Here is a 22849-nt window from a genome sequence, read left to right on the forward strand (position 1 = left end):
TTTTTTAATTTACAACGTAATATTTTACACACTTCTAAAGAACTTATAACCTGCTAATTCGTATCGTTTTCATGAAAGGGGATGGCGGTACAGTGTAACAAACCTTATAATTTCTATAATTTTTCGCAAATTGTTTGTTTTTTTTTCTTTTTTTGTATGCAGCTTGTAAATTGATCACAATTTTATTAGTCAGATTATCATCTCTATCCGTTCAGTAGAAATCTTCCTGTTTACTGCATGTAATATTTTAATCCATATTTGAAATAATTACCGATTTTCAGTGTAAGTCTAACTGCATCAATGATTCGCTGAGTAATTAGCTGAGCAGAATTAATGTGCGAATCTAATAAAGTTTTTTTTTTTACTCTAGACAGTTCATATATGTTTTAAAATTCTTACAAAATTAATGATTAATTAGTAAAATCACGCATCTGATATGAACTACATATGAATGCACACTTACGGCAAAAAGGATCACGTATCTGATTCAATAATTTAAATGGGCAAAATTAAAATCTTAAGTCAGGAAAACCAGGGAATTAGTTAAAACATCTGTATAGTTTAATTACGAATATTTAAGTACAACAAATATTTCAAAAAGAAGTTGATTTAATTTGCTCAAATAAAGAAAATGAAAATATTTATTATCAGATCCGTAATGGGGAACTGTGATTGTGCAATGTTGAATGAGTTTATTGCATCCAAACCCCTGGAGAGGGTGAAAAACTACTGTAACAAACAAACAATACAAAAATGTAAGCAATATGTTGATATAAAACATACATAATAAAAATATGACTAGAGCGGGTTTCCATAGTTTTGAATTTTTAACAGATTTCAAGGAGGAGCTGTTCTAACGAAATTATTTCCATAAGATAATAGACAGACATCAACATAGTTTATCCCTAGCATGTTTACAGATGTATTAATAATGGAATAATCAATCAACTGTTGCAATCAATTTTAACGATCAAAACAAAGACAGGTAAAAAACGCGCCAAGTGCGCCTCGACTCAATATGACAGTTAAAAAATTACATATGACTAGAAAATGAATATTATGCATTTCCTACACATAATAGTAAATGAAAAATCACAAAACTTACTTCATAGGGGGCTTTAAATGCAGTAAATAAGCTAGGTTCTGGAACCCACGAGGTTGGCACTGATGCCTTACATCGTTTCCGGTTTACAATAAAAATAAAGTAAAAACCAACAAATCCGGAAAGAATAATTCCGGGGCACTACACTCCCCTCCTGATTTTACAAAAAATCACCCTAATGAAATATTCCAAAACAAACTGACAATTCCCTTACAGAAATTTCTGATAAGTGACTTATAAGTGATTTATTCTTTTACTTATAAGTTGTTTATTCTGGACTTACACTTCACTGATACATTTAACTTATAAGTGACTAATATGTTACTCATTAGGATTTTATATGCAAATGAGCTGCTTGACCTATAAGTGACTTATAAAGTATTAGCCACATGCTTTATGCAAGTAACTTATAAGTGACTATAAGTGACTTATAATCAAGCATTAACCCTTACTTTATCAAGTATTAGTCACTTATAAGTGACTATAAGTGAAGTACAACACTATAGAACAGAACTTCCAACCATGCAGGGGTTGCATGATTGTTCAAAGCTATTTTTTTTACATATACACATGTATCTGCACTTTACATGAAATAATCGAGTAAAAATTTTATGGAAAAAAATCACTTTCATATGACATTTCTTTGATGATGCAAACTTAACATAAATTCAGTTTACAAACAAAAATGTTGAACAAAAAGGCAACAAGATTTAATGACCTTGAGGCTTCTTCAAATTTATGAAATCTGAAAGCAACTGAGTCAATTGATTCAAAATTTCAGGCAAAGGAAGTTAAAATAGAGAAATGATGTAAATAGAACCTAATTGTTGTACCTGATGTGAAGGCATACTCAAAATAAATCTAAAATCTCAAACATCCTTTCACAGACACAAACTTGGTTTCAAATTCTTGTTGCTGATCTCTGCAGAGACAAACTTTCTGATTGGCTACCTTGAATACCCATAATGCTCCTTGAGAGAAGTCAATAGGGTAAAAATTCTAAGTCCACACTTATACTTCACTCATACCATACTGATCTTCACTTATAAGTGAGGTATAAGTGAAATATTCACTGATATGTAGCTCATCTTTACTTATAAGTGAAGTATTAATGAAATCCGTTCCTCACTTATACTTACTTTGACTTATAGTACACTTATAAGTAAATTTCAAAATTTATAAGTGACTTATAAGTTGCTAATAAGTGGATTATAAAACACTTATAAGTTTCTATTAGTTTTTTCTGTAAGGGTTAATAAGACCTTACATAAAGGGTGATGAGAAAACAATTATTCTTATTCATCAAAACACAAACAATGTAAACACATTAAAGCAGTTTGCATATGTACAAATGTTAATTCAATCAGTGATCAATGGGACAAGTTCATGAACAGGACGGACGTAAGTGAACTCTTTCTCTCCTCTAAACAAATGGATCTCCACTTCTCGCACTCTTCCATCAGCTCCTGGGAAAGTTTGTTTGATCATAGCAGTCGGCCATGAGTTGCGTCCAGAGTCGTACTCGCGTAACAGAACAATGTCACCTGTCTTTAGGTTAGGTTGGTCCGTCGCCCACTTTCTCCTGGTCTGAAGTCCCGTCAGGTACTCTTTCTGCCACTTTTTCCAGAACTCATCTGCCATCACCTGGACTCTCTGCCACTGTGACCTGTATATATCTTTTATACCAAACTGAGGGATGTCATCTGGTGGTGTTCCAACCTTCTGGGTCAAAAGACTGGCTGGCACTAATATGGACGGGTCATCAGGATCTGTGGATATTGCCGCGATTGGTCTGGAGTTCATGACAGCGCTGATTTCGGCCATGAGGGTAACAAGCACTTCATGAGTAAGATCTTTGATGTACTTTTTGCTCAGCAAGATCCCATCTAGAATCCTTCGCGTGATTCCGATCATTCGCTCCCACACACCTCCGAAATGGGAAGCATGTGGTGGGTTGAAAATCCAAACACAGCCATTTTCCGCTAAGAAGTTCTTGACAGAGGCATCTTCGGTCACAACATTCTTCATCCCCAGCTCTTTGACTCCACCGATAAAGTTGGTGCCACGATCTGATCTAAAGATCTTGACTGGTCCTCGAATGGCGATAAAGCGCCTCATCGCATTGATGAAACTTGAGGTGCTGAGTTCCTCTGAGATTTCGATGTGGACTGCCCTGCTGGTTAAACACGTGAAAAGTACAGCCCATCTTTTCTGCGTTACGTGACTTCCCCTGGTTTTGCGTGCGGTTATGCTCCACGGACCAAATACATCTACTCCGACGTAAGTAAAAGGGGGTCCAGGACTTAAACGGTCTTCAGGAAGTTCAGCCATTTTAGGAGAGTGGAATGTACCACGCAATCTTTTGCAGGTGACACATTTCCCCAGAAGACTGTTGATAAACCTTTTTGCTCCCACAATCCAGAATCCCATGCTGTGAAGTTTCCCTCCTGTGAGGCGTCGACCTTGATGAAAGACCTGTTCATGACAATGCAGAGCTAATAACGTTGCTAAATGACTTCCCTTCGGTATCAAAATAGGACAAGTTTCAATCTGCCGAAGTGATTTGGTTCCACGCCTCAATCTTCCTCCAACACGAAGAAGTCCTCTGGAGTCTAAAAACGGTGACAATCCCAAGATAGGGTTTCCTTTCTTAATTTCTCTCCCCTCCATAAGGCTCTCAACTTCCTCCAGGAAGTATTCTCTCTGAACTGCCTTGATAATGAATTCTTCTGCTCTTTTGTAAGCTTCAGCACTCTACGGGACCGAACAATGGTGCCATCCCACGCAGCTACTAGACTTGTTAAAGGAGTGAGCAAGGTGCTGCAGTCGTGCAATAGCTCTGACTAGTCCGATCCAGGAGAAATTCTTAAATCGCTCACATCAGGAGTGGTATACTTCATCCTTGCATGTGGTATGCAAGGTCTTCACAATAGGCCTCACTTCCTTATCTTGTTCCACATCGACCAATGGGAATCTGTCAGTGGGATTTCCTGATTCCTGATTATACTTTTCATCTCTTGTGTTCTTAAGGAAATGGGGATCACATAAGCCTCTGCTTTCTTGAAGGTCGCAGGGCTTGATTGACCTGGTGGCAATGTCTGCGGGGTTTTGATCTGTAGGACAATATTCCCACTCATGAGAAGATGTCGCCTGATGTATTCTTTCTACTCTATTTCCCGCATATATGTAGAATCGTCTGCGTTCATTGTTGATGTATCCAAGTACGACCTTGCTATCAGAATACAAGGTCGTGGCAGCTATTTCAACATCTAGGTTATTCAAAATCATACTTTTCAGTTGAGAAGCCAACACAGCTGCACACAATTCCAGACGTGGAATTGTGTGCCCATGTACAGGTGCCACCTTTGCCTTTGCCTGGACAAATCCTACATGAGGGGTGCCGTCTGCCTTGAAAGTCTTCATGTAGGCCACTGCACCAATTGCCTTCTGTGACGCATTGGCAAATATGTGTAGTTCTCTGTGCAAGACCTCCTCACTATTGATGTAAGCATAAGCCCTTGGTATTGCTATGTCCTCTAATGCTGGCAATCACTCTCGCCACTCACACCACAGAGAGTACTGGTCCTCAGGGAGTGGGTCATCCCAGTCTAATTTCTCGGCCATCAAGGCAAGGTAGTATCATTTTCCCTTTGACTATTACAGGTGCAAGGAATCCAATTGGGTCATAAAGGCTGTTGATGGTTGCAAGTACTCCCCTTTGTGTATAAGGGTGAAGAGTACGCAAGACTTGAAATGTAAACATGTCTGTGGAGACATTCCAGCTCACACCAAGGGTCCGTTGAAGGGGTGTTTCATCTAAATCTAGGTTCAGGTCCTTGAGTTCTTTGGCTAAGTCATTGTTTGGAAATGCGGCGCATACCTTCGAATCATTGGAAGCCAGTTTATGCAACCTGATGTTCCCTTCCTCCATAAGAATTTTCTGCGTTTTCGCAGCCCATCGTCGACGTAAAAGTTTCTACTCACAATTTGTCTGACATCCTCATCGGCATTTCTTACAGTTCTGCGAAGTCCCAAAGTAGCTACTGCTGGGGATGCACTATTCCCGAAGACATGTCTCTTCATCCTGTACTCTGTAAGTTCTTTCTCTACATCATTGTCTTTGTGCCAAAAGAATCGTAAATAGTTTCGGTGACATGCTGGAACTGAGAAGCGGTAAAACATCTGTTCTGCATCTGCTGTCACTGCTACCTGGAACTGGCAAAACCTTAGCAGGATTCCAAGAAGGCTGTTTACCAAGTCTGGTCCGGTCAAGAGAACACTGTTGAGACTGAGTCCTTGAATCTGTGCAGATGAATCAAACACACATCTGACGCTTCCTTTCTTGGGGTGCACGTGGTAAACTGCGAAAAGCGGCTGGTACCAATGTTCCTCCTCTGGAGAAGAAAGTGGTGGTGCAATCTCAGCATGGCCATTATCCAGGAGTTTCCTCATGAATTCCATGACATGCTGTTTTTTGTCAGGGTCCTTCTGAAGTCCTCTGGTGAGTAGATTTGCCCTGTGAAGTGCGTGAATTCTATTGCTCGGAAGGAGGGGTCGGTTTTCTCTAAATGGAAGTGGTGCACTCCAACATCCTTCAGAATCTCTTTCAAAACCTTGCTCCATGATGTCAATGAACTTCTTATCCTCTACGGAGAGGCCTGGTGAGTCGTCATGCTTTGTCTTAGCGAATATGTCGGCTTCCTTAAGTTGAAATGAATTTTCGCAAGTATCCATGAGAGACATACGCCCATTTGTCCTAGTATATGTCTTACACACTGACAAAGATTCCTGAGAATTTGAAGCCCCGTAGCATACCTCACCGATCACTACCCACCCTAGGTGCAGTCCCATGTAAGGGGCACAGTTGTGTGTGTTCTGTCTTGTCCATGGGCCTTGAACCATTCGTGTCAGTTTTCCTTGTGGCAACAGATGAAGCACCTGTAGGGTACTGTGGCTTTCCTCAACTTCCGTCCTGAACAACTTTGGCGTTCTCGATCACATTGTCATAGTAAAAGGATGGGTCATTTTTCATTTGTGCCGTGTCACGGAGAAATTTACAGAAAACATGGAAGGGTGGAAAAGTCATGTAGTGATTTTCTTTGAAGCTGTTTGCATGCCTGGTCCCCCTTGCAGAAATTATTCCTGACTTGAAAATGCTTCTCAGGAATTCCTAAGATGTCCTAAGAATTCCTAAGATTTCCTCACAATCTGATTTGAGGAAATCCTAGGAGTAACAATCCTGGGATTTGATTTCAGGACATCCTAGGATCTCCCAGGACTTCTTTGTTAAACATTTCAAATCCAAATCTTGCCAGGACATTTCATTGTAAAGCCAGGAGTTAATCATTTTTAAGATAATCCCATCTCCTAAGACTTTTGACTTAATGTTGGGACTTTTGTAAAATAGACAAATTAAACTTTACAAACTTGTACATGTTAATATATGTTAAAACAGAATGACAGGAAATTTTATTACTTTTAAAGTTTTAATGTATAATATCAAGAAAATCATAAAATGAATAATTTTCAATCATTACATATTATACTTGATACATAGAAAGACACTGACCCTAGAACTATTTTTTAAATTAAATACTTTCTGAAATATTGATGCTGTCAGGGAGGAGTTATACATGTATAAATATGTTTTTAAAAAAAAATTGTTTACAGACAAACAATATTTCACCATTTTCAAATCACACATTTCTGAGTTGATTTTTATCCATTAGAATTAAATTCTACACTTAATCTTTAGATTGCTTCGTTCATGGGAAACTGAGTGCAAGCATAGTTTTTTTTTCGAAAGCACTGGTCATACAAACTTGGCCATCTTGCAATACAACATCAAGTATTAATACAACAGAAGGATGGAGTGGTAAATTTTCTTCATCTGTCAATTTAATTTTTCACTTCGCATTTCATTTCGACAAAATAAAACATATTTTCCTCAGAGCACGTTATAAGAAATGGCTCTCCTATACCGTCATCACCTGCATACACGTTATATATCTCTCAGGTGGTTACCAAACTATCAGCTTCAAAGTTACATGCCTGGCTAGAAGTATCTTTTTTTTGTATCTTCTTCTTTATCAGTGTCATTTGGTTCATCAAACTGTCTTTGACTTTACTATCTTTAACATCTTCATCCAAATCTGTATGATTTCGCTGTATATTCACCCATAACTGCCAGAGAGACTAGACAAAAGAAAAGTAATTATTGAGTCATTGAAAGAAGAGTACACTACACAAATTTAAGTACTACATAAACAGCATATTCAAGAAGCATGACTTGGTCTGTGACATCATACTTTCGTCACTTTCTGACTTAAAAAGCTTGGTATTTCAAATATTGTTGGGTTAGAATCGTGTTGTATTGTCAGAGTTTGAGAATATAATTCCTCATGTTTTTGATATTGAGTATTGCTTTTATTTAACGAGGAAAATCTAAAAAAAACGCAGTAAAACTTATAGAGTTTCCTGAAAATTTTATCCACATAAACAAAGATCAAAAAAAACTTTTCAAAGGTTTTGACCAAATTCGAGTCGTAACATAACTATTTAATACGATAAAAATGCGCTTTCCCTATAGTTTTATAGCCAGATATACTAATTTTCATTCATCACTTAGCAATAAGATACTTACAGACATCGTGACAGGCTTGTAGATACGAAGAAAAGTCGTTGTTTACAGCACATGTGACAACTTCACGATCCGCCATATTTGTGTTTGGACGGTTTCCATGCAAATTGTTCTTGGCCTAAATGTATCATTGTGGTTTCTTCTGTAACACTTTCTGTGAGTAGAATTGGTTGATCAAGGATATTTATTTTTTATTTTTCTAATATGCAGGTCGTTTGTCACTGAAAATAACTTACGTGTTTTTTTAAACAAGATTCTCGGGAAAATGTCGGGATATTTCTTAAAGGTGTACAAAATACCCCTACACCGTGTCTGCGCGCGAACTTCCGAGAGGTGGTAAAAAAAGTGATCTTCGATCAATTGGTACCCGATGTATAAAATATATTTTACTGTACACTCAGCTTTGAATATTAATTTATCAGAAAATATTCGCTAAAATATATTTTCTTTTTGTAAAAAAAAAAAAACGTAAATTCACATTAATCACAAATTATTTTCAAGAATAAACAAACCGCATTTTCTTGGTGTGGCACGAAATAACTTTACACCGTCCTGTATCATCCTCTCGCGAGACTTCATCGAGAAGCGCAAAATAGGAGTTCAAGGAGCGGCAATGTTTAGAGAGACTGGTTAAGTGTAATGAAATGCACAACTTACGCCCAAGATTGACTCTAATTCTTCACATAAACCATGTTCTCTTTCCCAAAAATCTTGGTTTCGCTAGGAGTGCAGTAAAGGGAACGTTGGAAGAAGTGTAGATATCATGGCCACAGGCCAGTGGGGTAAGTGGCAAGTGGTTCCTTGTAATATGTATTTAAACACACAAATATTGTTTAATAATTTAGTGCATGTGATGTGTTGTTTATTATTTCAATATTGAAACAGAAGAAACGATTTGAATATGTGTAAAAGGTTTTTGGGCATACTGTGATTCAGTCTAGTCCATGAAGATCAAACGTACATTATTTTTTTTTTAACACAGTGAAATATTTCCAGGTTTTACATGTTAAAATTTAGTAAGCAGAAGACTTATAAACAAATATTTATTATCAGTTAAGTACTGTTAAATTTGCATTGAATGTTTTGACATGGTGTAAATTTTGGAATTATACTGTTAAATAAAGCCTTCATTGCATTGTTATCTTCTAGCCAGAACCTTGAAGCCTGGGAAGGATTATGAGACTGGAAACTCCCATTGAGACTACCAAATGAAGAGAAAGTTTCAGGTATCTTGTAATTTTTAAAAAAAAAATTTTTTCTAAACTTGAAAGAATATACAGATTTCACATTCCTAAGAGTTATCTCCGGTTGTCGGCGTAACACTCATTTCTCCCACTTTGTCCTTTGTAAGTTACCTGGAAATATTTTTATTTTCAGACATTTATATCTAACAATATCGGTCTGTAACTGTATTGCCAGAATATGGGGCAACTTTAAAAACATAATGAACAAATTCATACATACTATATTTCTGAGATACTGGACGTATACATAAAGTTGGTAAGGTAATAGAGGGGAAACAGTGTCTTACGCCGGTTGACCCTGGATTGACCTCGCAAAGGGGAATAACTTTTGTAAATGTGAAAGTCATCTATGAAAGTTTATGGTACATTTCAATCTCTGTAACTTGTATTAAGTTGGGAAAACTGACACAGATATCGTAGAACTCATAAGATAATATTCGCAAAATTTAGAACAGAAAAATGAAAAAATCAGCAAGAAATATCAATGACAGCCATCATTAGGGCCCCGCAAGGATTTGCGGGTGCCCTATAGTAATCACTCTGTCTGTCCGTCCGTCCGTCTGTCTGTCCGTCTGTCACTCTTCCGTCCACAAATTTTCTGTTTTTTTCTAATAACTTTTTTTATGGTTGCCCAATCAAGTTTAAATTTGGTATGGTAGTTTATTAGGCAGAAATACATATTTTGATGCTAAGTTTGATTCTCTATGTCTTCTAGTTTGGAGCTGGGGTGGTGGGGTAGATTCCTTAACTATGCATAAGAATGAACGGGCAACTTTTTTTATGGTTGCCCAATTAAGATCAAATTTGGTAAGGTAGTTCAGTAGGCAAAAATACATATTTTGATGCTAAGTTTGGTTCTCTATGTCCCTTGGTTTGGAGCTGGGGTGGTGGGGTAGATTCCTTAACTTTATATAAGAATGCATTGGCAAAGAGAGATAACTGCTGAAGATGTTCCCATTCAGTAAACTGAATACTACTAGGAGTCCCATGGGATTAATTAGCTTTCCTCCTGAAGAAAATCCAGAGCATTATCTTTATCTGTCACATTGAGATTAATTACCACCTCTGTCTGCAAATGAAGTTTGTTTTGAAGTTAAATCAATTTGGAATGCCATGAACACTCTGAAATGTGGATTTAAATATAATTTTTTATTATTTATTTTAGTTTGATAGTTATGATTTCATTGGATCCTAGAAAAAGAAATAGATTAAAGAAGATTTTTTGATTTACCAGGGTACTTTTTTTTCACTTTTTTCCTTTTTTTTTTTTAAATATATTAATTCAAGAATGTTTATAATTTTTAATGTAGTTGTATAAAAACTCCATTCTATCATTAATACTGAAAAAGTTCTTATTGTAACTTTAGAAGAAAATGATGAGAGAGGTACAATTAATCCCTTGGGATTAATTATCTAGCCTGCTGCAGAAAATTTAGTAGGCTTCTCTTTATCTGTCACTTTAAGATTAATGAAAACCTTTGTCTGCAACTGCTGTTTGTTTGAAGTTAAGGCCAAGCCTTCATGATATTTGCATTCATTGAAGGCTGGCATTTTATATAACACAAGATTCATAATTGTTTAAATATAAATTCAATGTTAAGTTGTTCTTTACTGCCTAATGTAAATACAAGAATATTATTTTCAGGTTTTTGAATATTCAGGAATTATGTTGAAATTTTAAGAATACAGTTGCTGTTGCTTTTTCTTTGTACATTTATTACCGGTAATCATTCTGTAAGCTGCACCCTTTTAATTCTACCCCATGGCGGGGCCCTTGCTGACTGGTCAGTTTTCTAGTTAAAATTAATTTCAGCTAGATTACAAAAGAACAAATATTATATACACGTCTTATAAAAAATTTTATTGATAACTTTGCAGACTGTTTAACTCGGACTAAGGGAAAAGAAGCAAATTACAACAAGGAGAATATTGCCGAGAAAGGTAAGCTGTTCAAATAATGTTAATGTATGATTTTAATGTTCTGTTCACACGGAGAGTTTAATTCACAGTATTTTAATGCCAAGTAAATTGACTTTATACGACAGCTGTGGTAAACTGGTAAGGCGGTTAACTATTGCGAATTAAAATTTTATTTTCTACAAAAAGGCTATTCAGTAAGATTATTATGACATCATTTGTAAATCATGTCATGTATGCAATTGATTAACATACCTTATTCCTTATGCAAGTGTGAATAAAATAAATCTTTTGAGAAAAATGGTTCATCTTCCTAGGGCAAATTTAACACATATTTTTATGGACTGGTAGAATCTGAAAGCTTGATACATGTAGCATCTTTGGCTACTAAATTTTACAAGTTTGATTTTCATCCCTTAGAAATAATTACATATTTAGACTAAACAATGGAATACATTAAGTAAAATTTTATTTTAGCAAAGACAAGTGAAAAGTTGAGTGAAGAAAAAGCAAACAAGGCTTCACGATCTGCAACTAGGCCACTGGCGATGAAGAAGAAAAATGTACATCTAAAGAAGATACATCAGTGATCAACTAAAGCTGAGCGACTTATATTGGATTGACGAGGTGCAGGGGGGATATTAATTTGGGTCTGTTTATCTTTCTGTTTGTCAATCTGTCTGTCTGTAACACTTCGTTCTCTTAACATTTCCAAAAAGCCATCAGATATTGCAATGACATTTTATATTATAACTCATTTTGACGATCCCACTGCAGAACATGATTAATCATCAATACAAATTTAATATTGTTTATAAATTAAATATTACCCATATATATTTTGAAATGAAATGGTCAGAGGTCAAGGCCTCTTTCGGGGGCACATATTGTTTTTGCCTGTCTGTTTATCTGTCTATTGCCAATTTACCTTTTGCCATAACTTTTGAATTATGAGAGATATAGATACTTCATATTGGGTATGCTTACTCCACTTTCAAATGAGACCAAGACCAATGACCTTGACTGTCATCGTTATGCTAAAATAAAGCCTTATTGAATCTTTTACTTTTGAACCATAAAAGGTAGATATTTTATATTGAGTATCCATACTCCACTAATTAAGTTCTTTCAAATTACATCAAGGTTAATGACCTTGTGACTTTGACCTATATGTTTTTGTTTTTGTTATATGTTTTTTCTTTTTCAAACTTTGTTGCCACCAGGTGCATACTGTTTTTGTTTTTTTTTAGGGGGGGGGGGGGGGGTGTTATGAATTAGTTCTGTTTGGTATCTGAATCTTTTATTGTACAGAATTCTTCAGAAGTGACGAACTCTGAGGGCCTCACCCCTACTCTCTACACTAGGTTGTTGATTTAAATATTTTTTTATTATTATTAATATTTGTCATTGTACATGTATATCATAAATATTCTATGAGAGCTGCTTCAGAATGTATCAACATAGTTTGAAAATAAGACAATCTGTTTCCCCCCTTGTGTGTAAATCATGATGTTGAATCATAACTGCACTATAATGTTACAGCAGTAAAATTGTAAAGAATTTGTTGTATCAGATACCATCAGCATTCTTTAAAAATTATTTTATGTATTATTTTTTCTGTGTGGCCATGAATTTTTATAATGCATACATTCATTAAATTTTTTTCAGAGATCTTATAATTCTGCTTTGTTGCTATGTATGATTTTTAAAAAAAAAAAAAAAGATGTCCTAGGAGGCTAGGATATCCTAGGAAATCCTAGGAATTCCTGATTTCCTAGGACATTTTAAGTGTTGGGATTTTCCTGGGATATCCTGGGAAGTCTTGGTGTTTTGATTCCTGGGATTTTTCTAGAACCCCTGAATTGGGACTGTCCAAGGAAATCCCAGGAATTCCTGTTCCAAAAACATCTCAGGAAATCTTAGGAATAATCCTAGGATTTTTTCAAGATATCCGAGGAATAAATCTTAAGATTGTCTTAGGATTTCTTAGGACATCTCAGGAATATTCTGCAAGGGCCACTTCTCTTGGATTTGGTAAGTGAGTTTTGACACAATGGGGTTCACTCCACTTGACGAGTCAAAGTATGCGAAAAGCGAAGAGAGGTGTGGAATTTCCTTTGCTGCTTCTATTTCTGACACAATGTCTACGAGGTCATATAACCGCTTGTTGTCTTTAATACTGAGTTTCGGGAAGGCTGAAAGTTTGTTTTTCAGTGCCGCTTGGATCATCTCAGGTCTACCATACCTGTCCTCCAAGCGTTCCCGTAGTCGGGCTAAAGCGACATCAGGATTCACACTGGCGGTCCTTATGCTTTGTGCATATCTCGCTGATTCTGGTCCCAACCACTTATTCAATAGTTCTAACTCTTCCAAGGATGTTAAGTTCAGTTCACTCACAATGTTTTTAAAACTTGTTTTCCATCCTGTGAAGTACTTCATTAATATGTCCATTGCTCGAGTCTTGTTTTGGAACACATGCTGGTGCCATAGGAGACAGTGTAATGTTATTTGGTACGACACTTTGTTCCTTTTTCTCCAATCCAGTCTTTAGCTCCGACTGCTGCTGTACAAACTCTTCAACTCTCTCTTGAGCAACTTTCTGAAGGTTTTGGTATTCTTTATCTGTAAAATTCTCATCTGATTCTTCATCTAAATAATCTAGACTGTTCATTTCAATCTGTGCCTCCTCCATCTCTCTTATGCACTGTAGAATTTTAAGGTCATGGTCAAGTATGGCTTTTTGTTTCTCCATCTCAAATTCTTGTTGCGGAAATTTTTCCCGCACTTTTGCCGCTTCTAATTTGGCCCGGTGTCTGGCTAGCTCTGAAGCTATGGAGGAAGACCTTCTCCCTGAAGACATGGCTGTAGGAGGACTTATCTGGCTGATGTTTGTCGCTGAACTTTCCATTCAATCAATCACTAGCTCGGCTATGAATTTTTCACTGTGCAATGTTGAATGAGTTTATTGCATCCAAACCCCCGGAGAGGGTGAAAAACTACAAACAAACAATACAAAAATGTAAGCAATATGTTGATATAAAACATACATAATAAAAATATGACTAGAGCGGGTTTCCATAGTTTTGAATTTTTAACAGATTTCAAGGAGGAGCTGTTCTAACGAAATTATTTCCATAAGATAATAGACAGACATCAACATAGTTTATCCCTAGCATGTTTACAGATGTATTAAAAATGGAATAATCAATCAACTGTTGCAATCAATTTTAACGATTAAAACAAAGACAGGTAAAAAACGCACCAAGTGCGCCTCGACTCAATATGACATTAAAAAAATTACATATGACTAGATAATGAATATTATGCATTGCCTACACATAATAGTAAATGAAAAATCACAAAACTTACTTCATAGGGGGCTTTAAATGCAGTAAATAAGCTAGGTTCTGGAACCCACGAGGTTGGCACTGATGCCTTAGATCGTTTCCGGTTTACAATAAAAATAAAGTAAAAACCAACAAATCCGGAAAGAATAATTCCGGGGCACTACAGTGATACACCTTGTTACATGGTGTCCACGATCGCTGACATCAAGGATGCCGACATCAAGTTCGAGGTTCACGGTGCCACGTGTTTTGCGGGAAAAACCCGTGGTCTGTACTGTACCTTTGATTACAAACACAATGAGTTGATCTACTTTATAGCATATAAGGAAGCGTCTCAAACTCTGTCTTGTTGTTTTGAAGTTGTTTATTTCGAGTAATTTCCTTTATTTTCACAGTTGAAAGCCCAGATGCGTGATACTTGATAATGGTGTTTCGAACAGCCAGACACAACTCCCTCCTCCTTTCACAGGTGCTTTTGCGAAAAATAAGCCAAAATGACTTATTTGGTCATTGAACAGTTCAAAAATAATTGGGGGCGTGGTTTGCATAATTAACCAAAGAACAGTACGGTTCGTTTCTTGCACGGAACGGTACGCTTTGTGAACGGTACAGTACGCTTTGAGCACGGAACGGTACGCTTTGTGGATGGTACGGTACGCTTTGTGTATGGAACGGTACGGTTCATTTCTGAGGTGTAGTAGCACGGTTTAGGGTCTGTAAGAACATAGTTATGATGACCAAGAGTGTCTCTTCAATAACTGTGAACTTCATGGCCCTTGGTATCAACATATATCAGATGAAAAAAAATCTTAAAGAATCTATGTGACTATTCCCTGATTTTGACCTTTTTTGCTTTGTCTTCTGTAGCCTCCAAAGTGAGAAGGTATACTACCTACAGAAGAACCCCAATCAGCTCCTGGACATGCTGGGGAAGCTGTTTGCATTTTCTTTCATCTGGAGTATTGGAGGTATGTTCAAGCTCCAGGAGGATGCTGATGATTACGACATGATCAGGCGGGGCCAGGACAAGGGGGAGAGGGATGCCAATATCTGTAATGAGTGTGATAACTTCATGCATGAGTTATTTGAAGTGGAACCACCACTTGGTAAGCAATATATTTCATTTCAAAAATGAATACGAGGGTCATTCAAAAAGTTCGTAGACTTTTGTCATAACTTTTTATGCCCCCCTTCGAAGAAGGGAGGGCATATTGCTTTCCTGCTGTCTGTCTGTCGGTCCATTTAGTTTCCGTTAATTTTTTTCATAACTGGTGCACATACTAAAATGAAATTTGGTATACAGGTATATCACATGAATATCTAGGTCAAGTTCTGTTTTGGATACGATCGCACCATAATTGACAGAGATATGCCTCTTGGACTTAGAAAAATTCCAATCATTTGCAGTTTCCGCTCATTTTCTTTAGAGAGGTTGCACATATTGAAATGGAATTTAGTATACAGATTAGTCAGATGAATATCTAGGTCAAGTTCTGTTTTGGGTACGACCGCACCATAATTGACAGAGTTATGCCCCTTGGACTAAGAAAAATTCCAATTATTTGCAGTTTCCATTCATTTTCTTTGGAGAGGTTGCACATATTGAAATGTAATTTAGTATGTATACAGATTAGTCAGATGAATATCTTGGTCAAGCTCTGTTTTGGGTACGACCGCACCATAATTGACAGAGTTATGCCCCTTGGACTTAGAAAAATTCCATATTTTTGCAGTTTTCATTCATTTTCTTTGGATAGGTTGCACATATTGAAATGGAATTTAGTATACAGATTAGTCAGATGAATATCTTGGTCAAGCTATGTTTTGGGTATGATTACATCATTTTTGACAGAGTTATGCCCTTTTGGATGTAGAAAAATTCCAATTTGTGGGGGAGGGGGGCATAAGTGTTTTGCAAACATCTCTTGTGAGTATTATTAGGGCCCCGCTTGGCGGGCGCCCTATAGTGATCAGTTTGTCCGGCTGTCCGGCCGTCGTTCGAGATCTCTTGTCCGGAGCATATCTTCTCTCTCCTTGGTCCAATCTGGCTCATACTTCACCCACAGAGTGCCTTTGGGTAACTGGTGTGCAGTGACCTTGAACCATGTTTCTAGGTCAAAGGTCAGGGCCATAGCAGAATTTTCTGAAAAATCTTTGTCTTGAGCATTTTTTCTCTCTCCTTAGCCCCATCTGTCTCATACTTCACTCACAGAGTGCCTTTGGGAAGCTGGTGTGCAGTGACCTTGAACCATGTTTCTAGGTCAAAGGTCGAGGTCATAGCAGAATTTTATGAACTATCCTTGTCAGGAGCATATCTTCTCTCTCCTTGGCCCAATTTCGATATTACTTCACTCACAGAGTTCCACTGGTCAATGGATGTGCAGTGAGATTGGTCAAAGTTTCAAGGGCATGGTCAGAATTAGCCTCTCTGTTTAAAAATCTTTGTTTGGCGCATAATTTTTTCTCTTTAATTCCAGTAAATTTATATAACTGGGGATACAAGATAACTTCGATATATATCTGTACCTAGCAATATCCGTGAAGTCGTACTAAATTACTCTAACTGTATTACACAAATGTTCCTCTTCAAAATAAACCCTTTTAAACATCCTTACACTTTCATGTTCATTGTTGAAAGCGGGGCCCTTTGAGATGGCACCATCTCAATGATATCTAGTTTTATTTAACGTCATATTATTATCAAATTTAGTACACATATTTTAACAATAAATCCAAATAATTTGAGACAAAAAATTGTAAAAATATCTTGAAAATTATCAAAATTATCAAAGATTTAAGACAGAAAAATGGGGTCACGGAGCAGGGTCTAAATTGACCTATTTTCTAATTATACACTTGATAATGTTGGGAGTCATACCTCTAATAAATGGCTCTTAAATGAAATAAATTTGAAATGTTTAAATTTAGAAGTGTTCAATTACTTTAGATGCTAAAATTTAATGTAATTCATCGCTTCGTTTAAAAGATTTCAATCTTTAAAGGCAGAAAGACTTCATAAAAAAAGCAAAAAAACAATGACGTCGAAGGACGTCACGGAGCAGCGAGTACCGATAAAATTTTGTTTTCCATTCGGGAAACCTTTAAAATGAACTCTGAAAATGCTTGGTGAACCAGGAAATAGATACAAAATGTGCTATGCATTTGTTTATAATGGGAATGACTATTTTTTGAGTGTTAGAGTCTTGAAATTGGACCATGAACGGTCTGCGAAAAAACATATTATATTATAAAAAATATCTTTCAAAGAGTTAGTAACGACGTCATCAAATGTGATGTGCGATTCACTTTTGCGGAAGCTGTGCAAACATGAGTTACGCTATTAAGCTTTGAAAACATTGACAATTTAACTTAAGGTACTCAAACTATTGTTAGCGAACTAGGTGTAAATGGCTATAGATTCATGAATTCAGAAGCAGCAACAAAACGTGCATGAAATGAAAAGGCAGAGTAATTTTAAGAAAATTTCTCGATGTTGTTTTTGACGTCACAGTGTTGTTAACCTTGCTCCATGGTGACAAAAAATGTTACTTTTAAAATTGTCTAACACGAGTTCCATTTTATCAAATGAAATGAAACTTTACACACTGATAAGATAAATGTTTTTACATATAAAAATGTGTTGATCTAAAATTTTGTAAGAATAATATGATGATGGAGGACACTGTCTACATATTTTTTGAATGACCCTCGTATGTGTTTCAGGGCTCTCTTTTTTTTATAAATAAAAGAAGTGAAAGATTTTCAATTCTCCTTCCTGTCTAGACTTCTGCTGCTGCACAAACATCCTGTGCTGCCTACAGGTGATTGCACATATAGAATTAAGTTTTATTTAATCTCTTTTAGAATGAAAGTCATGAGATTAGGTACAGTAATATGTCTTTATCAAATTTATACAATAGCTTTCAGTTTAAAGTATTTTTTTTTTAGTCCAAAGCATAAAATTTACAGATGTATTTTTAGCTCACCTCAACGAAGTTGGGGAGCTTATGTAATACCCTCGGTGTTGGCGTCAGTGTCCTAGGTTAGGACATATTAAAATTTTCCTAGATTCTCATCCCCGCCCGCCTCGATTTTATACCCCCGCCTCGATTTTTTTTATTTCTGTTTATCTTTGTCTTAATTCTGATCGGGATCGGTATTTATCTACCATTCTACTTTCATTTTAAATCAAGGAAAAGTCCGCATGATTTTGACAGCTGAAAAGATATTAATTCCTGTAATACATGCGTATATGTTTTAAACAAAGGTCATTGGTTGAAAAAGATTGGTGGTGATGTGAAGTACGAAGAGATAATTGAACCTTTCCTATGACTTTTATTCAGGTATTTTAGATAAAATTACACCTATTGACCAGGTCCATAAAAAAATCTGCAAAAATTGAAAAAATAAAAAATATAAAAAAAAAGCCGCCCGTACACCTCGATTTTTAAAAAAAATTCGGGTGAGAATCTAGCAATTTATTTATTATGGCCTAAAGGTTAAGTTTTTTGAAGCAGTTTTCTTTTTAAGTAATTGTATGTCCTATATTGATTAGACATGCATGGAAGATGCTTCTGGTGTGTTTCACTGTATCAGTCACCGGTCACGGTAGCCTAGTGGTAGAGTGTTCGCTTCGTGATCGGGAGGCCCGGGTTCGATTCTCGATCGCGGCGCCGCGTCATACCTAAGACGTAAACAAAGGTAGTGACTGTTCCTTCGCCAAGTGCTCGGCACTAGAAGTGAAAGTCACGGGTCTTTCGGATATGACCTTAAAAACGTAGGTCCCGTGTCACGGTAGGCGTTGGCACGATAAAGAACCCTCACTGCTCAATGGTCCTGAGTGCCAAGTATAGGTCTAAATTTGAAGCCCTTCACCGGCATTGGTGATGTCTCCATATGAGTGAAAAATTCTCAAGAGGGACGTAAAACAATATACAATCAATCAATCACTGTATCAGTCAAAGTTTCAAATGCTGCAATTTCAGCAAAGGAATGACCAGGTTAATGTTTTTGGAGCAGGTTAACATTTTTGGTGCAGTGTTTGGTGTAGGTCTCATTTCCAAGGAACTATAAGTCCTATGTTGACCAAACGGCATGGATGATACATCTAAGAATGCACACTATCGAGTTTGCTTCGGATGCTGAATCTGACCTACATTTTCCGGTAGAGTGAACAGGTTAAAGTTTTTGGTGCAGGTTTCATTTCCAAGGAACTATAAGCCCTATGTTGACCAAATGGCATGGATGATACATCTAAGAATGCACACTACCGGGGTTTGCTTCGGATGCTGAAACTGACCTACATTTTCTGGTTGAGTGAACAGGTTAAAGTTTTTGGTGCAGGTTTCATTTCCAAGTAACTATAAGCCCTATGTTGCCTAAACGTGCATGGATGATACATCTAAGGATGCATACTACCAGGCTTGCTTCGGATGCTGAATTTGACCTACATTTTCCGATTGATTGAATAGGTTAAAGTTTTTGGTGCAGGTTTCATTTCCAATTAACTATGAGCCCTATTATGAGCAAACTTGCATGGATGAAACATCTTAGGATGCACACTAATGGACTTGCTTCGGATGCTGAATTCGACATACATTTTTCAGATAATGGGCCAAGTAAAAGTTATTGGTGCAGGTCTATTACCAAAAAACTATAATGCTTATACATGTATAATATTGTATAAACCAAACTTGCACAAATGATGCATTAAGGGATGAAAACTCAAATTTGCGTCTGATGCTGGATCTTAGTGACATTTTCATGATGAAGAACTAGTTTAAATTTTTTATATAGATTTTTTCAAAGTATCGGATTAAAATTGCTTAAATATTTTCAATTTTGGAATGTACACTTTTTGTTGGTTAATTGTGTGACTTAGCCTTACTTAAAGACAACATTCATTGAGGTGAGCTCTGTAGTCTCTGATTACCTATGTTTATGTTTATTTTAATTGTTTTCTGTAAAACTGTTCATTTCCACTATTTAGGAGAATCTGGAGTTGGCAAGTCGGCCATTATTAACCACATGTTAGGCAGACTGGGATAAGATGTGCAACATCCACTTAGAGTGGCACCGTGCTGGGTCAGATCCTCAGCTACTCAGACAAGACCAACACGCTACTGGAGAGTATCTCAAAACTCACAGAAATGGACAACAATGACTAGTCCAAATGTATCAACGTCCTTCTGGGAACAGCCAAACCTAAAAGTTCTGCTGGAGTGATCAGTTTTATGTTTCAGTTCTCAGCTCAGACGACAGCAGCTAGACTTAAGGCTCACATCATGCACAAACTCATCAAGAAGGGCAGGGACACTGGGGACTCCCTGGGGGAAAAAGGTGCTGGTGTTTGTGGATGATTTGAACATGCCGGCCGCTGAGGTATATGGAGCCCAGCCACCCCTAGAGTTACTGATGCAGTTCTTGGAACTTGGTGGATTTTATCATGCTGGGAAAGCTCATCTTGTATGGGAGGTATGAAAATAAATACATGTATCATTATGTGTGTAAATCTATTGTAGAACAATGAAATGTATATCCAAAGTTGCAGAAGTGACTTTGAGTGTTTCTTAGTTTGTAAGTTGGGCTTATTTAACTTGTGAAATACGTAGTCTAGTTTTACTGAACACTGAGAATATATGAATTTTAGGATATTTATGACGTCCATGTGGTGGCAGCCTGTGGACCACTAGGTGGAGGCAGGAACCCCATCCGTTCAAGGCTCCTAAAACACTTCAGGTCAGGCAGCTTTCTAACTCTGAATGTATAATATCTAAATCCCCTCTAGACCATCTCTCAGTTTAGAATTGGTGTTGAATATGGAATATAAAGTGTTTGTGCAATATTTGTATATGGTGTAGTACATGTTACAGAAATATTTGTTTTTATTAGCTCACCTGAGCCTAAGGCTCAAGTGAGCTTTTCTGATCAAAATTTGTTCGTTGTCTGTCATTGTCGTTGTTGCAGTAATTGTTGTAAACTTTTCACATTTTCATCTTCTTCTCAAGAACCACTGGGCCAATTTCAACCAACCTTGCTACAAAGTATCCTTGGGTAAAGGGGATTCAAATTTGTTCAGCTGAATGGCAACACCCTCTTCCAAGGGGAGATAATTATGAATTAGGAAAAATTAATGGCATTTTTAAAAAATCTTCTCAAGAACCACTGGGCCAGAAAGGATGAAACTCATGTGAAATCATCCTCAGGTAGTGTAAATTTAAGATTCTTCAAATCATGACACTCAGGGTAGGGTGTGGCCACAATGGGTCATCAAAGTTTTACATAGGAATATATAGGAAAAATCTTTAAAAATCTTCTCAAGAACCATTGGGACAGGAAAAATGAAACTCATGTTGAATCATCCTCAGGTAGTGTACATTCAAGTTTGTTCAAATCGTGACCCCCCTGGGTAGCCACAATGGCCAATCAAAATTTTACGTAGGAATATACCGGGTAAAGGTAAAATTTCAAAAAATTTTCTTCTCAAGATCCATAGGGACAGGAAAGATGAAACTTATGTTGAATCATCCTTAGGTAGTGTACATTCAAATTTCTTCAATTCATGACCCCTTGGGGTTGGGGTAGGCCACAGTGGCTGATTAAAGTTTTACATAGGAATATAAAGGGAAATCTTTCAAAAAAATTCTCAAGTACTGATATTTATGTGGAAGCATCCTTGGGAAGTGTAGATTCTAGTTTGTTCAAATCATAACCCCCTGGGAATAGGGTGGGGCCACAATGGGGGATCCAAGTTTTACATTAGAATATATTTTAAAAATCTTCTAAAGCATGATTAGTGATATTTATATGAAACATCCTCAGGTATTGTAGAATTAAATTTGTTCAAATTATACATTTAACCCCCAAGGGCAGGGAAAGGTCTCAATAGTGGATCAGAGTTTTACATTGGAAAATAAACGGAAAATCATAATAACAGAAAAGCTTTGTTTAGTCATATAAGCAAGTGTGCCTTTTCAAAAATTGTGCAAAGTGTTGACCTAGGGTCAGGGGTTCATGTGTGATAGGGGCACTACTGATTATTCAAATGCCTAAAACTTTCTTAGTTCTCAATAATACAGGGTGAAATTTCGAATATGAATTAGATATAATGAATGCCTACATTATGCTACTAACAAAAGTAAATGCAAGGACGTGCATGCACATGCGCCCGCACAAAATGCATTAAACCAGGGGTAGACAAATAGAATTTTGCAGTACTTGCCCTCAGACAGGTTACCATCGTAAAACTACTTGTCCTACCAAAAAATATGCTTGTCCCAACTTTTTCTTAAATAAAATAGAATTCAAGCATTGATATTTAATTATTTCTTTTGAGTGAGACACCAAAACACTACATGAAGACCATCCTAGATCTAAAATCGCGAAATTCTTCCACAGATAAATTTAGAGGAAAATGTTTAATTTAAACGTGTTTAAGGAGTATTCCTCCTCAAAATTCTGCAATAAGATACACCTTTCTTTAAATTAATGTATTTATTTAATGAAAAAGGTAAAGATATCGAACTTTGATCAATCTCAAAAAACCCACAAACAACACGAATCTGTGAATTTAGGCATCTAAAGTTTTAGCCAATCAGAT

General features: G+C 36.7%; 2 protein-coding genes and 1 long non-coding RNA gene across 3 annotated transcripts; 2 read left to right on the forward strand and 1 right to left on the reverse strand.

Moving 5' to 3' along the window:
- Positions 1–2461: 2461 nt before the first annotated feature.
- LOC134278441 (uncharacterized) lies at positions 2462–5845 on the reverse strand. The gene is made up of 4 exons (XM_062760762.1): positions 5087–5845; positions 4892–4982; positions 3998–4644; positions 2462–3856 (listed from the first exon to the last, which is right to left on the reverse strand). The coding sequence occupies exons 1-4, from the start codon at positions 5843–5845 to the stop codon at positions 2462–2464; spliced, it is 2892 nt and encodes a 963-aa protein (XP_062616746.1).
- Positions 5846–8915: 3070 nt separating this feature from the next.
- Positions 8916–12914, forward strand: LOC134278443 (uncharacterized). Its single transcript, XR_009994447.1, has 3 exons — positions 8916–8968; positions 10865–10927; positions 11381–12914. It is a non-coding gene; the product is annotated as an uncharacterized LOC134278443 (long non-coding RNA).
- Positions 12915–15026: 2112 nt separating this feature from the next.
- Positions 15027–21071, forward strand: LOC134278442 (dynein axonemal heavy chain 6-like). The gene is made up of 3 exons (XM_062760763.1): positions 15027–15356; positions 20240–20724; positions 20900–21071. Exons 2-3 carry the CDS (start codon positions 20617–20619, stop codon positions 21017–21019), a joined length of 228 nt encoding a protein of 75 aa, XP_062616747.1. The 5' UTR covers positions 15027–15356; positions 20240–20616; the 3' UTR covers positions 21020–21071.
- Positions 21072–22849: the final 1778 nt, after the last annotated feature.

Source organism: Saccostrea cucullata, unplaced genomic scaffold (assembly GCF_032062105.1).
Source record: "Saccostrea cucullata isolate Sc308-1 unplaced genomic scaffold, CSIRO_AGI_Scuc_v1 ctg8049, whole genome shotgun sequence".
Classification (NCBI taxonomy): Eukaryota; Metazoa; Mollusca; class Bivalvia; order Ostreida; family Ostreidae; genus Saccostrea; species Saccostrea cuccullata.